The sequence below is a fragment of the Chrysoperla carnea genome, chromosome 4, assembly GCF_905475395.1.
Source record: "Chrysoperla carnea chromosome 4, inChrCarn1.1, whole genome shotgun sequence".
Lineage (NCBI taxonomy): Eukaryota > Metazoa > Arthropoda > Insecta > Neuroptera > Chrysopidae > Chrysoperla > Chrysoperla carnea.
In genome coordinates, this window is record NC_058340.1 from 33,426,591 (window position 1) to 33,439,808 (window position 13,218).

Below are 13,218 nucleotides of genomic sequence, written 5' to 3' on the forward strand. Positions count from 1 at the left end.
GAGATATTAACAAAAAACTGATTTGTGAATATCTAACGACGCGAACGCGTTATCATTTGTGACTTTTGATACAACATTTGTACTATCAAAATAAAGGTTTGTACAAAAAATTAGCTTATTCCGTTAGATTCCGAGGTTGATTACTTATTTTGACTAAGATGATCGGGTTAAAAATAATTTTTACGTTTACTTCAAATATTTGTTTTTATTTCAACTTTTAAAAAACATTTTCATCAAGTAACAACTCAGACAAGTTAAAATATTACAACGAGTTTATTTTCTATGTTTTCTGTTTCGTATGAATTCGTTTATGTTTATTTAAATTACCTTGATGACTAAATGTTTTATTACAAACATCACAAGAGAATGGTTTTGCTTCGTCGTGAATACTTCGTTTATGATTATACAAACTACTATGATGAGTAAAAGTTTTTTCACAAATATCACATGTAAAAAGTTTTTCCCCCGTATGAATTCGTTTATGTATAATTAAAGCACTACTAAAACTAAATGTCTTTTCACAAACATTACATGAAAACGGTTTTTCTCCTGTATGAATTCTTTGATGTTGAACTAAACCGTTCGGCTGAGCGAATGTTTTATCACATCTATCACATTTAAATGGTTTCTCTCCCGAATGTGTTCGTTTATGTACAATTAAACTATTATGAACCGAAAATGTCTTATCACAAACATCACAGGCAAATGGTTTTTCTCCGGTATGGATTCGTTTGTGTACAATTAAAGTATTACGATACGTAAATGATTTTCCACAAATATCACATGAATAGGGTTTTTCACCATTATGAATCAATTTATGTTGAATTAAACGGACTTTTTGACCGAATGATTTACCACAAAAATCACATAAGAACGGTTTTAATCCAGAATGTTTTCGTTTATGTGAAGCTAAATTATCTTTGTATTTAAAAAATTTACCACAAAAGTCGCATAAAAATGGTTTTTCTTCGGTATGAACACGTTTATGACGAACTAAAAGACTTTCTGTTGTAAATGTCTTTTCACAAACTTCACACCGGAAAATCTTTTCGTTATTATTAAAATGAGTTCGTTTATGATAATCCAAATTGCTTTGATTGAAAAACGCTTTTCCACAAACATCACAAGTAAAAGGTCTTTCTCCAGTATGTACTTGTTTATGATAAATAAAACTACTATAAGCGGTAAATGTTTTTCCACAATCATCACATGAAAATGGTTTTTCACCAGTGTGAATTCGTTTGTGAATATTTAAAATGCTAGTTGAACTAAATGTTTTATTACAAAAATCACAAGAATATGGTTTTTCTCCTGTGTGCGTTCGCTTATGATAAACTAAACCATTTCGTCTGGCAAATTTTTTATCACAAAGATCACACGAAAAAGGTTTTTCGTCAGTATGTGATCGTTTTTTATTAAGTAAATCGTTTAATTTAGAAAATAATTCATTAGAAGATGAATTAAATGGAAGAAGCCCTTCTTTAATATGATCAATCGAAGTATTACACGTAAATGAATTATCATTATATGGAAAACGTTTTTCGTCAGTGTGCGATCGTTTTTCATTAAGTAAATCGTTTAGTTTAGAAAATAATTCATTAGAAGATGAATTAAATGGATGAAGCTCTTCTTTAATATGATCAATTGAAGTATTACACGTAAATGAATTATCATTAGATGGAAAAAGTTTTTCTTCAGTGTGTGTTCGTTTGTGAATAGTTAAAGTACTGTTCGAACTGAATGCCTTATCACAAACATCACAAGAGAAAGGTTTTTCTCCCGTATGCGTTCGTTTATGATACACTAAACCATGATGCCCGGCAAAAGTTTTACCACAAACATCGCATGGAAATGGTTTTTCTCCCGTATGCACTTGTTTATGATAAATTAAACTACTATAAGCGGTAAATGTTTTGTCACAATTATCACATGAGAAAGGTTTTTCGCCAGTGTGAAGTCGTTTATGAATATTTAAAGTGCTAGTTGAAGTAAATGTTTTATTACAAACATCACAAGCAAAAGGTTTTTCTCCCGTATGCGTTCGTTTATGATAAACTAAACCGTTTCGTCTTGCAAATGATTTGTCACAAAGGTTACATGGAAAGCGTCTGTTTTTTCCAAGATGGAATTTGTATTTATGATCAATTAAACTTTTATGATCAGTAAATATTTTATCACAAAAACTACAAATCGTTGTTTCTTGTCCATTATTGTGCTTTATTTTTTTATGATAATCTAAATCACATTGTCGGCAGTAATTTTTATCACAAAGATCGCATGCAAAAGGTCTTTCTCCAGTATGTACTTTTTTGTGATAAATTAAACTTTTATGAGTGGTAAATATTTTGTCACAAGCATCACAAGAAAACTTGTCTTCGGTACCGATTATCTGATGATTTGAATCATTTTCTTCTAATATTTCCTCCTTGATTATAAGTTCTGTATGTAATTGTTCTTGAATTTCACCATTTCCATAAAAAAGTTCCAAGTGTGCCAATTCACTTGTATATGTTTGTTCATCTTGCACAGTAACGTCTTCTAGAATTTCATCTTTTATATTTAAATCGGCGGAATCGGCTAATTCTGTAGTGTGTAATTGTTCTTGAATTTCATCTTTTCCATAAACCAGCTCCAAGTGTTCCAATTCATTTGTATATTTTTGTTCATTATCCACAGCAACCTCTTCTAAGTCTAGCATTTCATTTTTTATAACTAAATCAGCTAATTCCGTAGGGTATTCTTGTTTGAATTCAAATTTTTCTTCTTTAATCTCCACTTCTTCAGGTAAATGAAACTCTTCTTTTTTGTTAACATTTTGAATTAATTCTGATTTCAATTTTTCTTCAGTACTAATTCGTTCTTTTAAGTAAAAAGGATCATGAAATGAGTTATCTGACATTTTATTTTATGAATTTATAATTTTAATAAATCACACTGCTATAAAATTATGTCAAATTGTACTTTAAGAAATGTGAAATTGTCAAAAATTTTTTTACTTTTACTTGCAAGTAGGTCACAGACATACACTGAATATAGACTGGCAATGTTATTAAAAATTACCCCCCCCCCTCCATTCCCAAGTACTAGTAAGCCACCACCAGACCATTCTTGACCAATGTCCGTAAACAGCAAGCGTAATTTGGCCCCCACAAAAATAACCATTATTCATTCATATTTATTTTAGGTGAAATATGTACAAATATATATAATAAAATATCGTTTTTAGCAATTTTTCTGGTTTAATTATTATTATTCAATATTATACCTACCTTTATTTTGGTATACCTTTATTTTTTATCCTTTACATCGATTTCAGGAATATCAAACAAAACCTACATTTGTAACAAAATATTACTACAATTATTCATTTATAGGTAAGTTTATTGAGTAATATAAATAATATGTCAAAGGTGGAGTAGTGGATAACACACTCGCCTCTGCTTACAGAGTATCTCGGTTCGTACCTAGAGTTTTCCGGGTTAAATTTTAATTAAGTTATTATGCTGAGAGAATGTCTTTTTTTTTAGATAATTGTTATGTTATTTTTTTAGATAATATTTTTTTAGATAATTCCCACCCCCTGACAGAATAATGATTTATGACATAATTAGGAAAGTAGGACGGACTAACATAATTTATTATTATTATTATTATTATTTTTGGTGAAATAACATATTCTCCTATTACAAAATCTTATAAAACATTTAATAAGAATAAATTTTAGCATGTACAAACAAAAAAGCAAGCAAAATAAGTATTTTTTTAACATTTTGTAATAGGAAAATATGTTATAAAAAATTGGGATAAAATATATAACATGTTCTCCTGTTACAAAATTTCAAATTTTGTTCTTAACGAGCGATTTTATAAATACAAATTAATATTTTGTAATAGGAGAATATGAGTGAGATAAACTATATGACATGTTCTCCTATTAAATAGTTTCAAATTTTAGCATTACCAAGCTTTAGCTCCGCGATCGTAGCACCTCATGTGCGGAATTTCGATTGACCAATTATACCATCTGAAAGGTCAGAAATTGGTCATAAAAGGTCAGTTGGTCTCATTAATTGGTCAGCATCAGAAAATTTTTTATTAAAGATTGAAAAAACTCCACCTATGCGCGATCGGGAAGCATTCGCTGATAATTGGTCAGCTAATATAAATAATTGGTCAGTTTAATTTTATATTCAAAAAATAATATAATTTCGAAAAAATTTTCAATTTTTTCAACATTTGTACTAGGAGAACATAAGTGGGAATTAGTAGTTCCTGATAAGGAGAAAGGTGAGTAAGTGTTTTCACCCCGAAAGTCTAAAATTTTATTTTGGCAGAAAGTTATTGGTCTGCCCACTAGAGGTCACACTCACCAAACACGGGTGTGCAGACCACTAACTTTCTGACTTACGAGGTGACAACCATTACCTTGCTATCAGGTACTACTTATTCCGTCCGTCCTTGATGTTCTCCTAGTAGAAATGTGAAAAAAATTGAAGTTTTTGAACGAAAAAAAACTAATTTTTTCATCATTTACTAGGCAAACATGCTGTGGTGGAAATTTGAAAAAAAATGAAAATAAAAATCAGATTTTGCTTAAAAGATTTAATGAACTTTTTTTTAATATATGTCCTCACCTAGTTTCGAACCAAGGGACTATTTATTCGAAGTCAGATACGCTAACCATTATACCATTAGGGCTCTGTTATTCGTATTAATAAATAATTATATTCATATTTTCGACTTTCTTAAATTATAACAAAAAGTAAAACTCATTTTCGGAAAATTTTGAGTAGTATTATTACAAAAAAAAAATGGCAAACGAAGTTTGAAATACTTACCTATCGTGAAGTTCGAAATACTCACCTATTTTTAACTGAAATAATATTGTATAGCTACAGAGAGATGGGGAAAAATAAAATAAAAACAGGGTTTGAGTTTTCAACTTTATTTAAATGAAATCAAAATACATAAAAACTATTTACGAATTACTTGCACATAATTCCATATAATTAATTTCATCTTAAAAAAATTTTTTTGCATCAACTTTTTTTTTACAAACCAAATACCACACAAAAATAAAATGAAAATCCAAAAAGAATATTACGTATTTACAATCCAACTTCTTTATCTCACCTATATTTTATAAGAATTTGTTTGTACCTTTACTAAAAAAAAATTAATTAGTTAATTAATAATTTTGTTCTGAAAGAAAAAATGGGATAGAATAAAATAAAACAAAATTTAAAATATATAACGATATTTATTTATTTATATTAATTTGAAAACGTTATCCCGAAAATTGATTTTTTACTATATAAAATAACCATTATTATTATTCATTCAAATTTTTTATAGGTGACATATGTACAAATATATATAATACAAGTGAAAACAAACAATTGACTGAGTTAATTGTTGAAATACCATGCATAGTCAGTGTTGATTTATTTATCACATTACACATACAAACATGTGACACATACATAACTGATAATCAAGTATAGTACCTATTATAAAATTTCCGCCTAATTGGCGCCCTCACGAGTAAACAGTGATGTTTATGAAAAAAAATTTTACATTTAAACTTTTGTTCTATCTCTAACGGTTTACAAGATGGGTCCTACGGACCCAAGACCCAATTCACCTATGATGCTCATTTACGAACTTGACCTCACTTTTTACGTCCTGAGTACGCTGTAAAAATTTCAGCTCGATATCTTTTTTCGTTTTTGAGTTATCGTGTCCACAGACGGACGAATGGACGGACAGACAACCGGAAATGGACTAATTAGGTGATTTTATGAACACCTATGACAAAATTTTTATACTAACATCATTATTTTTAAGCGTTACAAACTTGGGACTAAACTTAATATACTATGTATATTTCATATATACATGGTATAAAAAGAGTGAAAAATTTAAATAAAAGGAAAAATTCATTTTTTTAAAAGTAAAAATTTTATCCATTTTTTTTTTTTTTTTGATATGTACTACTATCAAATATACATGTATATCAATATTTGATAGTAGTACATATCAAAAAAAAAAATTATAAAAAAAATATTTCCCCTACTCTGTCTGGTTTATAGTGAAGAGCTGTGCGTAAGTACTCACTGCCCTGATAAAACCATCCGGCTCAAAGCATGCGCGTTACGACAGAGACAACTTTTTTAATTTTTTTTAATATTAAATTAAACTGACCAATTATTTATATTAGCTGACCAATTATCAGCGAATGCTTCCCGATCGCGCATAGGTGGAGTTTTTTATTTTTTCTGCGAATGAGGTGCTAAACTTATTAATTGACCTTAAAAACTTTAATCTTTAATAAAAAATTTTCTGATGCTGACCAATTAATGAGACCAACTGACCTTTTATGACCAATTTCTGACCTTTCAGATGGTATAATTGGTCAATCGAAATTCCGCACATGAGGTGCTAAGATCGCGGAGCTACCAAGCTTTTGTGCATATTTTTGATATTATGTAACAGGAGAACATGATTTTAAAGAGTGAGATATATTTATGATTATTTAAATTTCCACCCCCTGACAGAATAGTGATTTATGACATATGTATAACTGACGTTATTTATAGCAAGAGGGCGGGGTATATAGATAATTTAAACTATAAAAAGAGTGGAAAATTTTAAATGTCAGGACAAATTTAAAAGTAAAAATTTTAACCACACCAGGATACGAACCGTCGTACTTTGTTTTGAGAAGCAAGTGCTTTACCCACTCAACCACCCCTATTATGTGTAATACTTACCTAATAACCTAATACCTTTACAAAATAATTGTATAATTGATAATTTTGTTCTGAAAGAAAAAATAGGATAGAAATTTTGTTCTGACAGAATAGTGATTTATGACATATGTATAACTGACGTTATTTATAGCAAGAGGGCGGATTATACAGATAGTTTAAACTATAAAAAGAGTGGAAGATTTTTCAACATCAGGAAAAATGCATTTAATTTGTGCAAAAGTAAAAATGTTAACCACACCAAGATACGAACCAGCATAGCTTTGTGTACTAGGCAAGTGCTATACCCACACAACCATCCATCTTATTTATTACCTTTTAATTAACTCAATACTTACTTACCTTTACTACATAATTAATTAATTGATAATTTTGTTCTGAAAGAAAAAGTAGGATAGAGAATTTCATCTTTTCGTTTTTAATTTATCGTGTTGACAGACAGACGGACAGACAACCGGAAATGGACTAATTTTAGGTAATTTTATGAACACCTATACCAAAATTTTGGTTGTAGCATCAATATTTTTAAGCGTTACAAACTTGATTAGGCGAGACTAAACTTAGTATACTTTGGATATAACATATATGCATGGTATAAAAATAATGGTATAATTGGTAAATAGGCACGTCCATCCATCAATAAAATTTCATAACAAATATATCTCATCTGGTTACTAGATGGGTGAAGGTCTTATACCATTTCATGTACTATTAAAAGAAAGAAAGAAATATCTGAGACCGTCGCGTCGATGTATGAAAGCTATTGATTCTTTAGATGTCAGTTAGTAAAAACGCATCCATGGTACAAAAGTAAATTGTAGGTAATTTTAAAATGATTTATTTTCAAAATAAACAAGTGTAAATATAAAATAATGCATGTATAATAATACGTTATTTGTAATAAAATATCAAATCCATAAATGTATCACGGAATGTGTTGTAATAATTATTAAACAGAATCAATTCCTATACTTAAAAATGAGGTAAACAAACTTTTCCAGCAAACAATTCAGAAATAACTGTAATCCATAATGCTAACACAAATAAAATATATGAGATTCCAACTTGATGACTGTTTGGTAATTGATAGGGTTGACCACCAATTTCTTCCATATGGAATCCCATTGGAAATATAACAGCAGCCAAACAAAACAAAACCACTGTAAAATCGAAAAAGGAAAAATTAATTTGCTAACTTTTTACTTTTGAAGATTACAATGTAAAATCTATTATTTAGAATGTGGAAAAATTGATAAATTCATAAGATCTGGAGCAAATTTTTTTTCCACAATCAAGTATTTCACTTTTTATTATTGCAATCATATTGGCTTATTAGTGACCATTAATAAGAGTAAACAAAGCCAGTAGGATGGAAATAATAATGGCTCTATTGTTCTGGATTAAAAATGCCCTTGTGTATTCCAGGCATAAGAAACTCAATTGCTTCAATAAATCTATTATTTCGAGCACAATTAATTTTAATTGGACTGTGTTCACTGGCTTTAAATACTCCTTACAATTTCATTTGGAGATATTTGAAAGAAATCGTGTATGTTAATGCAGTGACAGATTAACTATTAGGCAGATTATGAAACCTTCCTAGTGAATTGCATCGGTTAAGGGGCCCGGGAAAAGGTACTGCGCACAAGAAATATAAAGAAATTTAAAAAAAAAAAAACACATCGCCGTCTGATTTTCACATAGCCTAGTGGCCACGGAAAATTACATTGCTAGGAGCCTCGACATGGGTTAATCCAGCACTGAGTCAAGAATCATTCCTCAATTAAAAATACACCATACAATCGATGCCATAAAATATAGTGAATAGTAAACACCTAAACACTTACTAGCAGTAAATCCCACCCATCTAGCATATGGAACCACATTTCGATCCCAATGTGATGAAGCCAATAATATAATTGTAGTCGTAATACATATGCATCCAACAAATATACAAACCAATGCAAGCAACCATTCTGGTTGTAAATCAGGTGTAAAACATACTTGTGGTCGATTATATAATGTCATACATGTCCACATTAATCCCAACCGAGTATCACCTGTGATTTAGAAAAGTAAAACGAATTATAAAATGTAAAATAAATATTTGCTTAGAACAATCCTTTAATAAGCTCCTGAACAATATTAAAAATGTTCTCTGTTATGCCTGCTCCACGTTAAATGAGTTTTACAGACATTTCGCTAAACAATTTGAAGTCTATACATTTTATGAGGTAGAAACTATTTTCTCAGTGTCCGATATTATATTAGAAGATAAAAATACAGCATAAAATGATCATTATCTATTACAAAAAAATTAAAAACAACCGCATCTCGACACCCACGAAGTGGGTAGATCCACATGAATGTAACACACATTTAGAGTTTATTTATATAAACTCCGTGGTGATATTTTTGGTCATATTATTCTAAAATATGCTTAAAATGATCACTGAACTGGAATTAAAACATATCTCGTTATTTTCAGTAATTTTTGCGTCGTGTAAAATGAAACAGGTTACGTTTTTATTTTTGCTTCAATAATAGATTACACAATATATAAATAATATTAATTAGTAATATAAAGTCAGATTATGCGAATATATCATAAATCCCAAAAGCAAAACATTTAGGATTTTATCATAACGTCAAAGAATAAAACTTTTTGGGCGGAAATTTGGGATAATTGTTACTGATATATATCTAAAGAAAGTTAGAATACTCTTCAGATATTATTTGAATTTATATTTGAGTATCCAGCCTGAAAAATTGGTCCTAACTCCGATCTAGACGCTACACATATTTATTTTGAAGATTCCTTTGGGTAACAATCCTAACTTAATCTGATAATTTTCAATCACCTTTATCTCGTGTAATAACGACCTTTTTACTAGAGTAATGGATCGTTTTGCCATTTATATCATAGGTAAATATTACAAAACAAAGTGCCATATTTCAAATTCTCGACCGCTTTTAAAGTCATTAACATTTTCTATAAATATAAAAAGCGGTGGGATTAAAAAAGAAAAAATTTAAATCAGAGCAGAATTTTTTTTGAAGAAATCCTTACAACTGGCTGAGATCCATATGAGATTCACGGCCGTTTCTTCGAAGTGAATTACGGCTAGAACCGGATTGTGATTAAAGGAATCTAAATATAAAATGCTCCAATCCAAGATTCAAGGTTACATTTCGATTTGAAATTATATTAGATTTAAATTAAGCATAGAATAGAAAGAGTAAATCTGAGTATCTTAAGAGCATGCTAAATATTCTAAAAAACAAATAAACCTCCAACATCTGTAATAATCCAATCTGGCATTGCTAAACTAACAATAGCAAATACATCTGCAGCCATAAAAAGTGTTCCCGATATTAATGTTAATTTATCCATGCTTTTCGTTTATTCCAACAAATTTTTACACAAATTTATCAAAATTATAAAAATAGGATTTGTTTAAATGCTTTCATATTTTGGAATGTAAATAAACTTTTTGATCTTTATTATTTAATATTTTGACAGTTCATATTCGTACGTCAAAAAACTTTTTTGAGGTTAAGTAAGAGTAAAAGTGACCTTTAAAAATTATTCCAAACGTTTCCCTGATATAATTTTAAAATGAATTTACGAACAATGCAAACAGTAAGTGTTATATAAATATTTATGAATAATTTCCAAATTAAAATAATTTTTCTTGATATAGGGTTGAATTTAATATGGAAATTTGTGCAAATTCATCACCGAAAACGTCTTTAAATGAAAGCGAAATAGCCGTAGCCGGTGCATTTGCTGGTGGTTTAACTCGTGCATTATGTCAACCGTTCGATGTATTAAAAATTAGATTTCAATTACAATCCGCGGGACGAAAATACACTTCGATATCTCAAGCTTTATATAATATTACCAAAGAAGAGGGTGTCGCAGCTTTATGGAAAGGACATGTCCCAGCACAAACTTTATCTATTAGTTTTGGTCTACTACAATTTTCAACATGGGAATACATAAGTAAAATTTGTAAAAACTATGAAGATATTATACTTGGAAAAGAAATTGTATCGTTTGGGGCTGGAGCAACATCCGGAGTTGTTGCTACAGTATGTACATTTCCTTTTGATGTAATTCGCACACGATTAGTAGCACAGACGCACACGGATAAAACTTACGAAGGATTTTTACACGCAATACGCTTTATTTATAAACACGAAGGGATTTCAACTTTTTATAAAGGTTTGACTCCTACTCTAATTCAAGCTGTACCTTATGCTGGATCTCAATTTATGTTTTATCGATTATTTTCGGAAATATATGATAAATGGTTTGAAAAAATTGTTCCAGATCAACATGTCTTCCAGGAACAGTTAAATATTACATTAAGTAAATCGGTTGTAAGTGGTAGTTTGGCGGGATTATGTGCAAAAATAGTTGTATATCCATTAGATTTAGCGAAAAAACGTATGCAAATACAGGGTATGAGGGAATGGATATTTAAAAAACATAAATTTGTTTGTCGCGGTCTTGTTAGTTGTATAATACAAACGACCAAAAATGAAGGATTTACTGGTCTTTATAAAGGTTTATTAGTTTCTAGTATAAAAGCATTTGTAGTATCGGGTTTACAGTTTACATTTTACGATGTTACTTGTTTGTTAATAAATATTTCAAAAACTGGATTATCTTACAATTTTTTTTTATTGCTATAAAATCCTTAATGTATGTTCCTAAGAAAATTTGTTTCTTATAATAATGCAAAAGGTAAAATAATCAGTTACTTTTGCCAGGATCTGATTGTTACTATTTGAGATCATCTTTCTTCGATCCAAACAAATTATTTTTTAAAATTTAAATAGGTACGTAGTCTATTGAACTTGATGATTTTAAGTCATAAAAAATAAGCTTTTATTTTGTACAAAAAAAAAAAAAACGTTGTTTAATCGTAAAATAAGCTGAATTTTTATGTTTTTTGAAACCACATAATTCTAATATTGATTGATTCTTCGATTGATTCCTAACTACATCCATCCAAAATCATGAATATCTTGTTGATTCTGATATTATACGTTAAGTTTTTAAGATAACGACTCAAGAAGTGGTGACCCATCACTGTTCTTATACAATTTCAGTCGATATCCACACATTTAATCGACAAAGAAACTTGATTTTTGGGAAAAATTACTCTTAGACGAGTGAAAAACAATTGACTGAGTTGAAATACCCTGTACAGAAAGTGTTGAATTGACCTACATTGCTCAATTACGAACTTAAACTCACTTTTTACGTCCTAAGCACGCTATAAAAATTTCAGCTTGTTATCCTTTTTCGTTTTTGACTTGTCATGTCCACGGGCAGACAGACAACCGGAAAAGGACTGTAATTAGGTAATTTTATGAACACCTATGCCAAAATTTTGTTCGTAGCATCAATATTTTTAATTAAGCGTTATAAACTTGAAACAAACTTAGTAGCATACAGCTTGATATATATTTCATAAATACGGGATTTAATGATTTTTATCCACATCGGAAGCAAACAAATTTTCATAAAGAAAAATCACAAAAATTTTTGTTGTAAAACGTGCGTAATTACGCCTAGAAAATACAAAGATCGTATTCATTTAACAATTGATTAATTGCCTAAAATCATGTAGGATAATTATATTCCAAAGCGATTATGTGATTCTGTAGATCTTTCGAAAAATATTCACATAATCGTTAAATCAGCTGGATTTTGGATCCTAGGAATATTCACTTTATCGTCAAACCAGCTAAATTTTGGATACTAGGATGTTTCTTGGATATTTAGAATGTAGTATTATTATTCTGTATCAATTTAAAAATCCCCAGTTTTTATCAGGGTTATCAGGAACATTCTGTTCATAAAGCGGTGGATCCAGTAAGAGAATTTGATTCAAGTTTTTACTTCTAACGAATGTCTTCATAACGAACATTTTGCTGTATCATCGACATGTCTTTGTTGTAATTGCTTACTTATTTAAATGAAGGCTAAATATCTCCAGGGCTCATCCAGATATTTAAAGAAAATTTTCTAGACAATCCCTAAGAGCAGTTACGGAAAAACTGTAGGATGAGTAATAAAACATAAGATTAGGCAAACCCTGTATTGGGTTCGCTTAACCTTTGGAAATTTTTTATATATTTGATTACTTGGTAGAAGGATTTTTACTACCATAATGGAAAAGTCAGTCTCAAGCCATAGTCTCAAGTCATACATATTCCTAAAATTCTGTGAAATCACTCAAACCCGTTATGACTTCTTTAGTCAAGTAGTTAAAATTTTTAGAAAATTTTCGCTCTGCCCCATCCTGTTTAAATTATAAAAAAAAATTGGATGAAAAACAAAAAATACAATTAGAAATATACGTTTATTTAAATTAAGATTCACTTTATTTTATTAATACATTCAACGACAATATTATCATTATAATATTTG

General features: G+C 29.4%; 3 protein-coding genes across 3 annotated transcripts; 1 reads left to right on the top strand and 2 right to left on the bottom strand.

The window, feature by feature from the left end:
• Positions 1-254: 254 nt before the first annotated feature.
• LOC123298684 (zinc finger protein 271-like) lies at positions 255-2,899 on the bottom strand. Its single transcript, XM_044880777.1, has one exon. It carries the CDS (start codon positions 2,897-2,899, stop codon positions 281-283), a length of 2,619 nt encoding a protein of 872 aa, XP_044736712.1. The 3' UTR covers positions 255-280.
• Positions 2,900-7,691: 4,792 nt separating this feature from the next.
• On the bottom strand, positions 7,692-10,312 carry LOC123297437 (uncharacterized protein C16orf52 homolog A). Its single transcript, XM_044879097.1, has 3 exons — positions 10,062-10,312; positions 8,618-8,830; positions 7,692-7,930 (listed from the first exon to the last, which is right to left on the bottom strand). Exons 1-3 carry the CDS (start codon positions 10,162-10,164, stop codon positions 7,743-7,745), a joined length of 504 nt encoding a protein of 167 aa, XP_044735032.1. The 5' UTR covers positions 10,165-10,312; the 3' UTR covers positions 7,692-7,742.
• On the top strand, positions 10,250-11,471 carry LOC123298685 (mitochondrial thiamine pyrophosphate carrier-like). Its single transcript, XM_044880778.1, has 2 exons — positions 10,250-10,413; positions 10,475-11,471. Exon 2 carries the CDS (start codon positions 10,488-10,490, stop codon positions 11,469-11,471), a length of 984 nt encoding a protein of 327 aa, XP_044736713.1. The 5' UTR covers positions 10,250-10,413; positions 10,475-10,487.
• Positions 11,472-13,218: the final 1,747 nt, after the last annotated feature.

What these genes read in the sequence shown, in the direction of transcription:
- LOC123297437 (XM_044879097.1), bottom strand. Translation starts at nt 10,164, where the DNA reads ATGGATAAATTAACATTAATATCGGGAACACTTTTTATGGCTGCAGAT. An exon ending in GATTATTACAGATGTTGGAG is followed by an intron (nt 8,831 to 10,061) that starts GTTTATTTGTTT and finishes TCTAAATCACAG; the next exon opens with GTGATACTCGGTTGGGATTA. An exon ending in ATGGGTGGGATTTACTGCTA is followed by an intron (nt 7,931 to 8,617) that starts GTAAGTGTTTAG and finishes TCGATTTTACAG; the next exon opens with TGGTTTTGTTTTGTTTGGCT.
- LOC123298685 (XM_044880778.1), top strand. Translation starts at nt 10,488, where the DNA reads ATGGAAATTTGTGCAAATTCATCACCGAAAACGTCTTTAAATGAAAGC.
- LOC123298684 (XM_044880777.1), bottom strand. Translation starts at nt 2,899, where the DNA reads ATGTCAGATAACTCATTTCATGATCCTTTTTACTTAAAAGAACGAATT.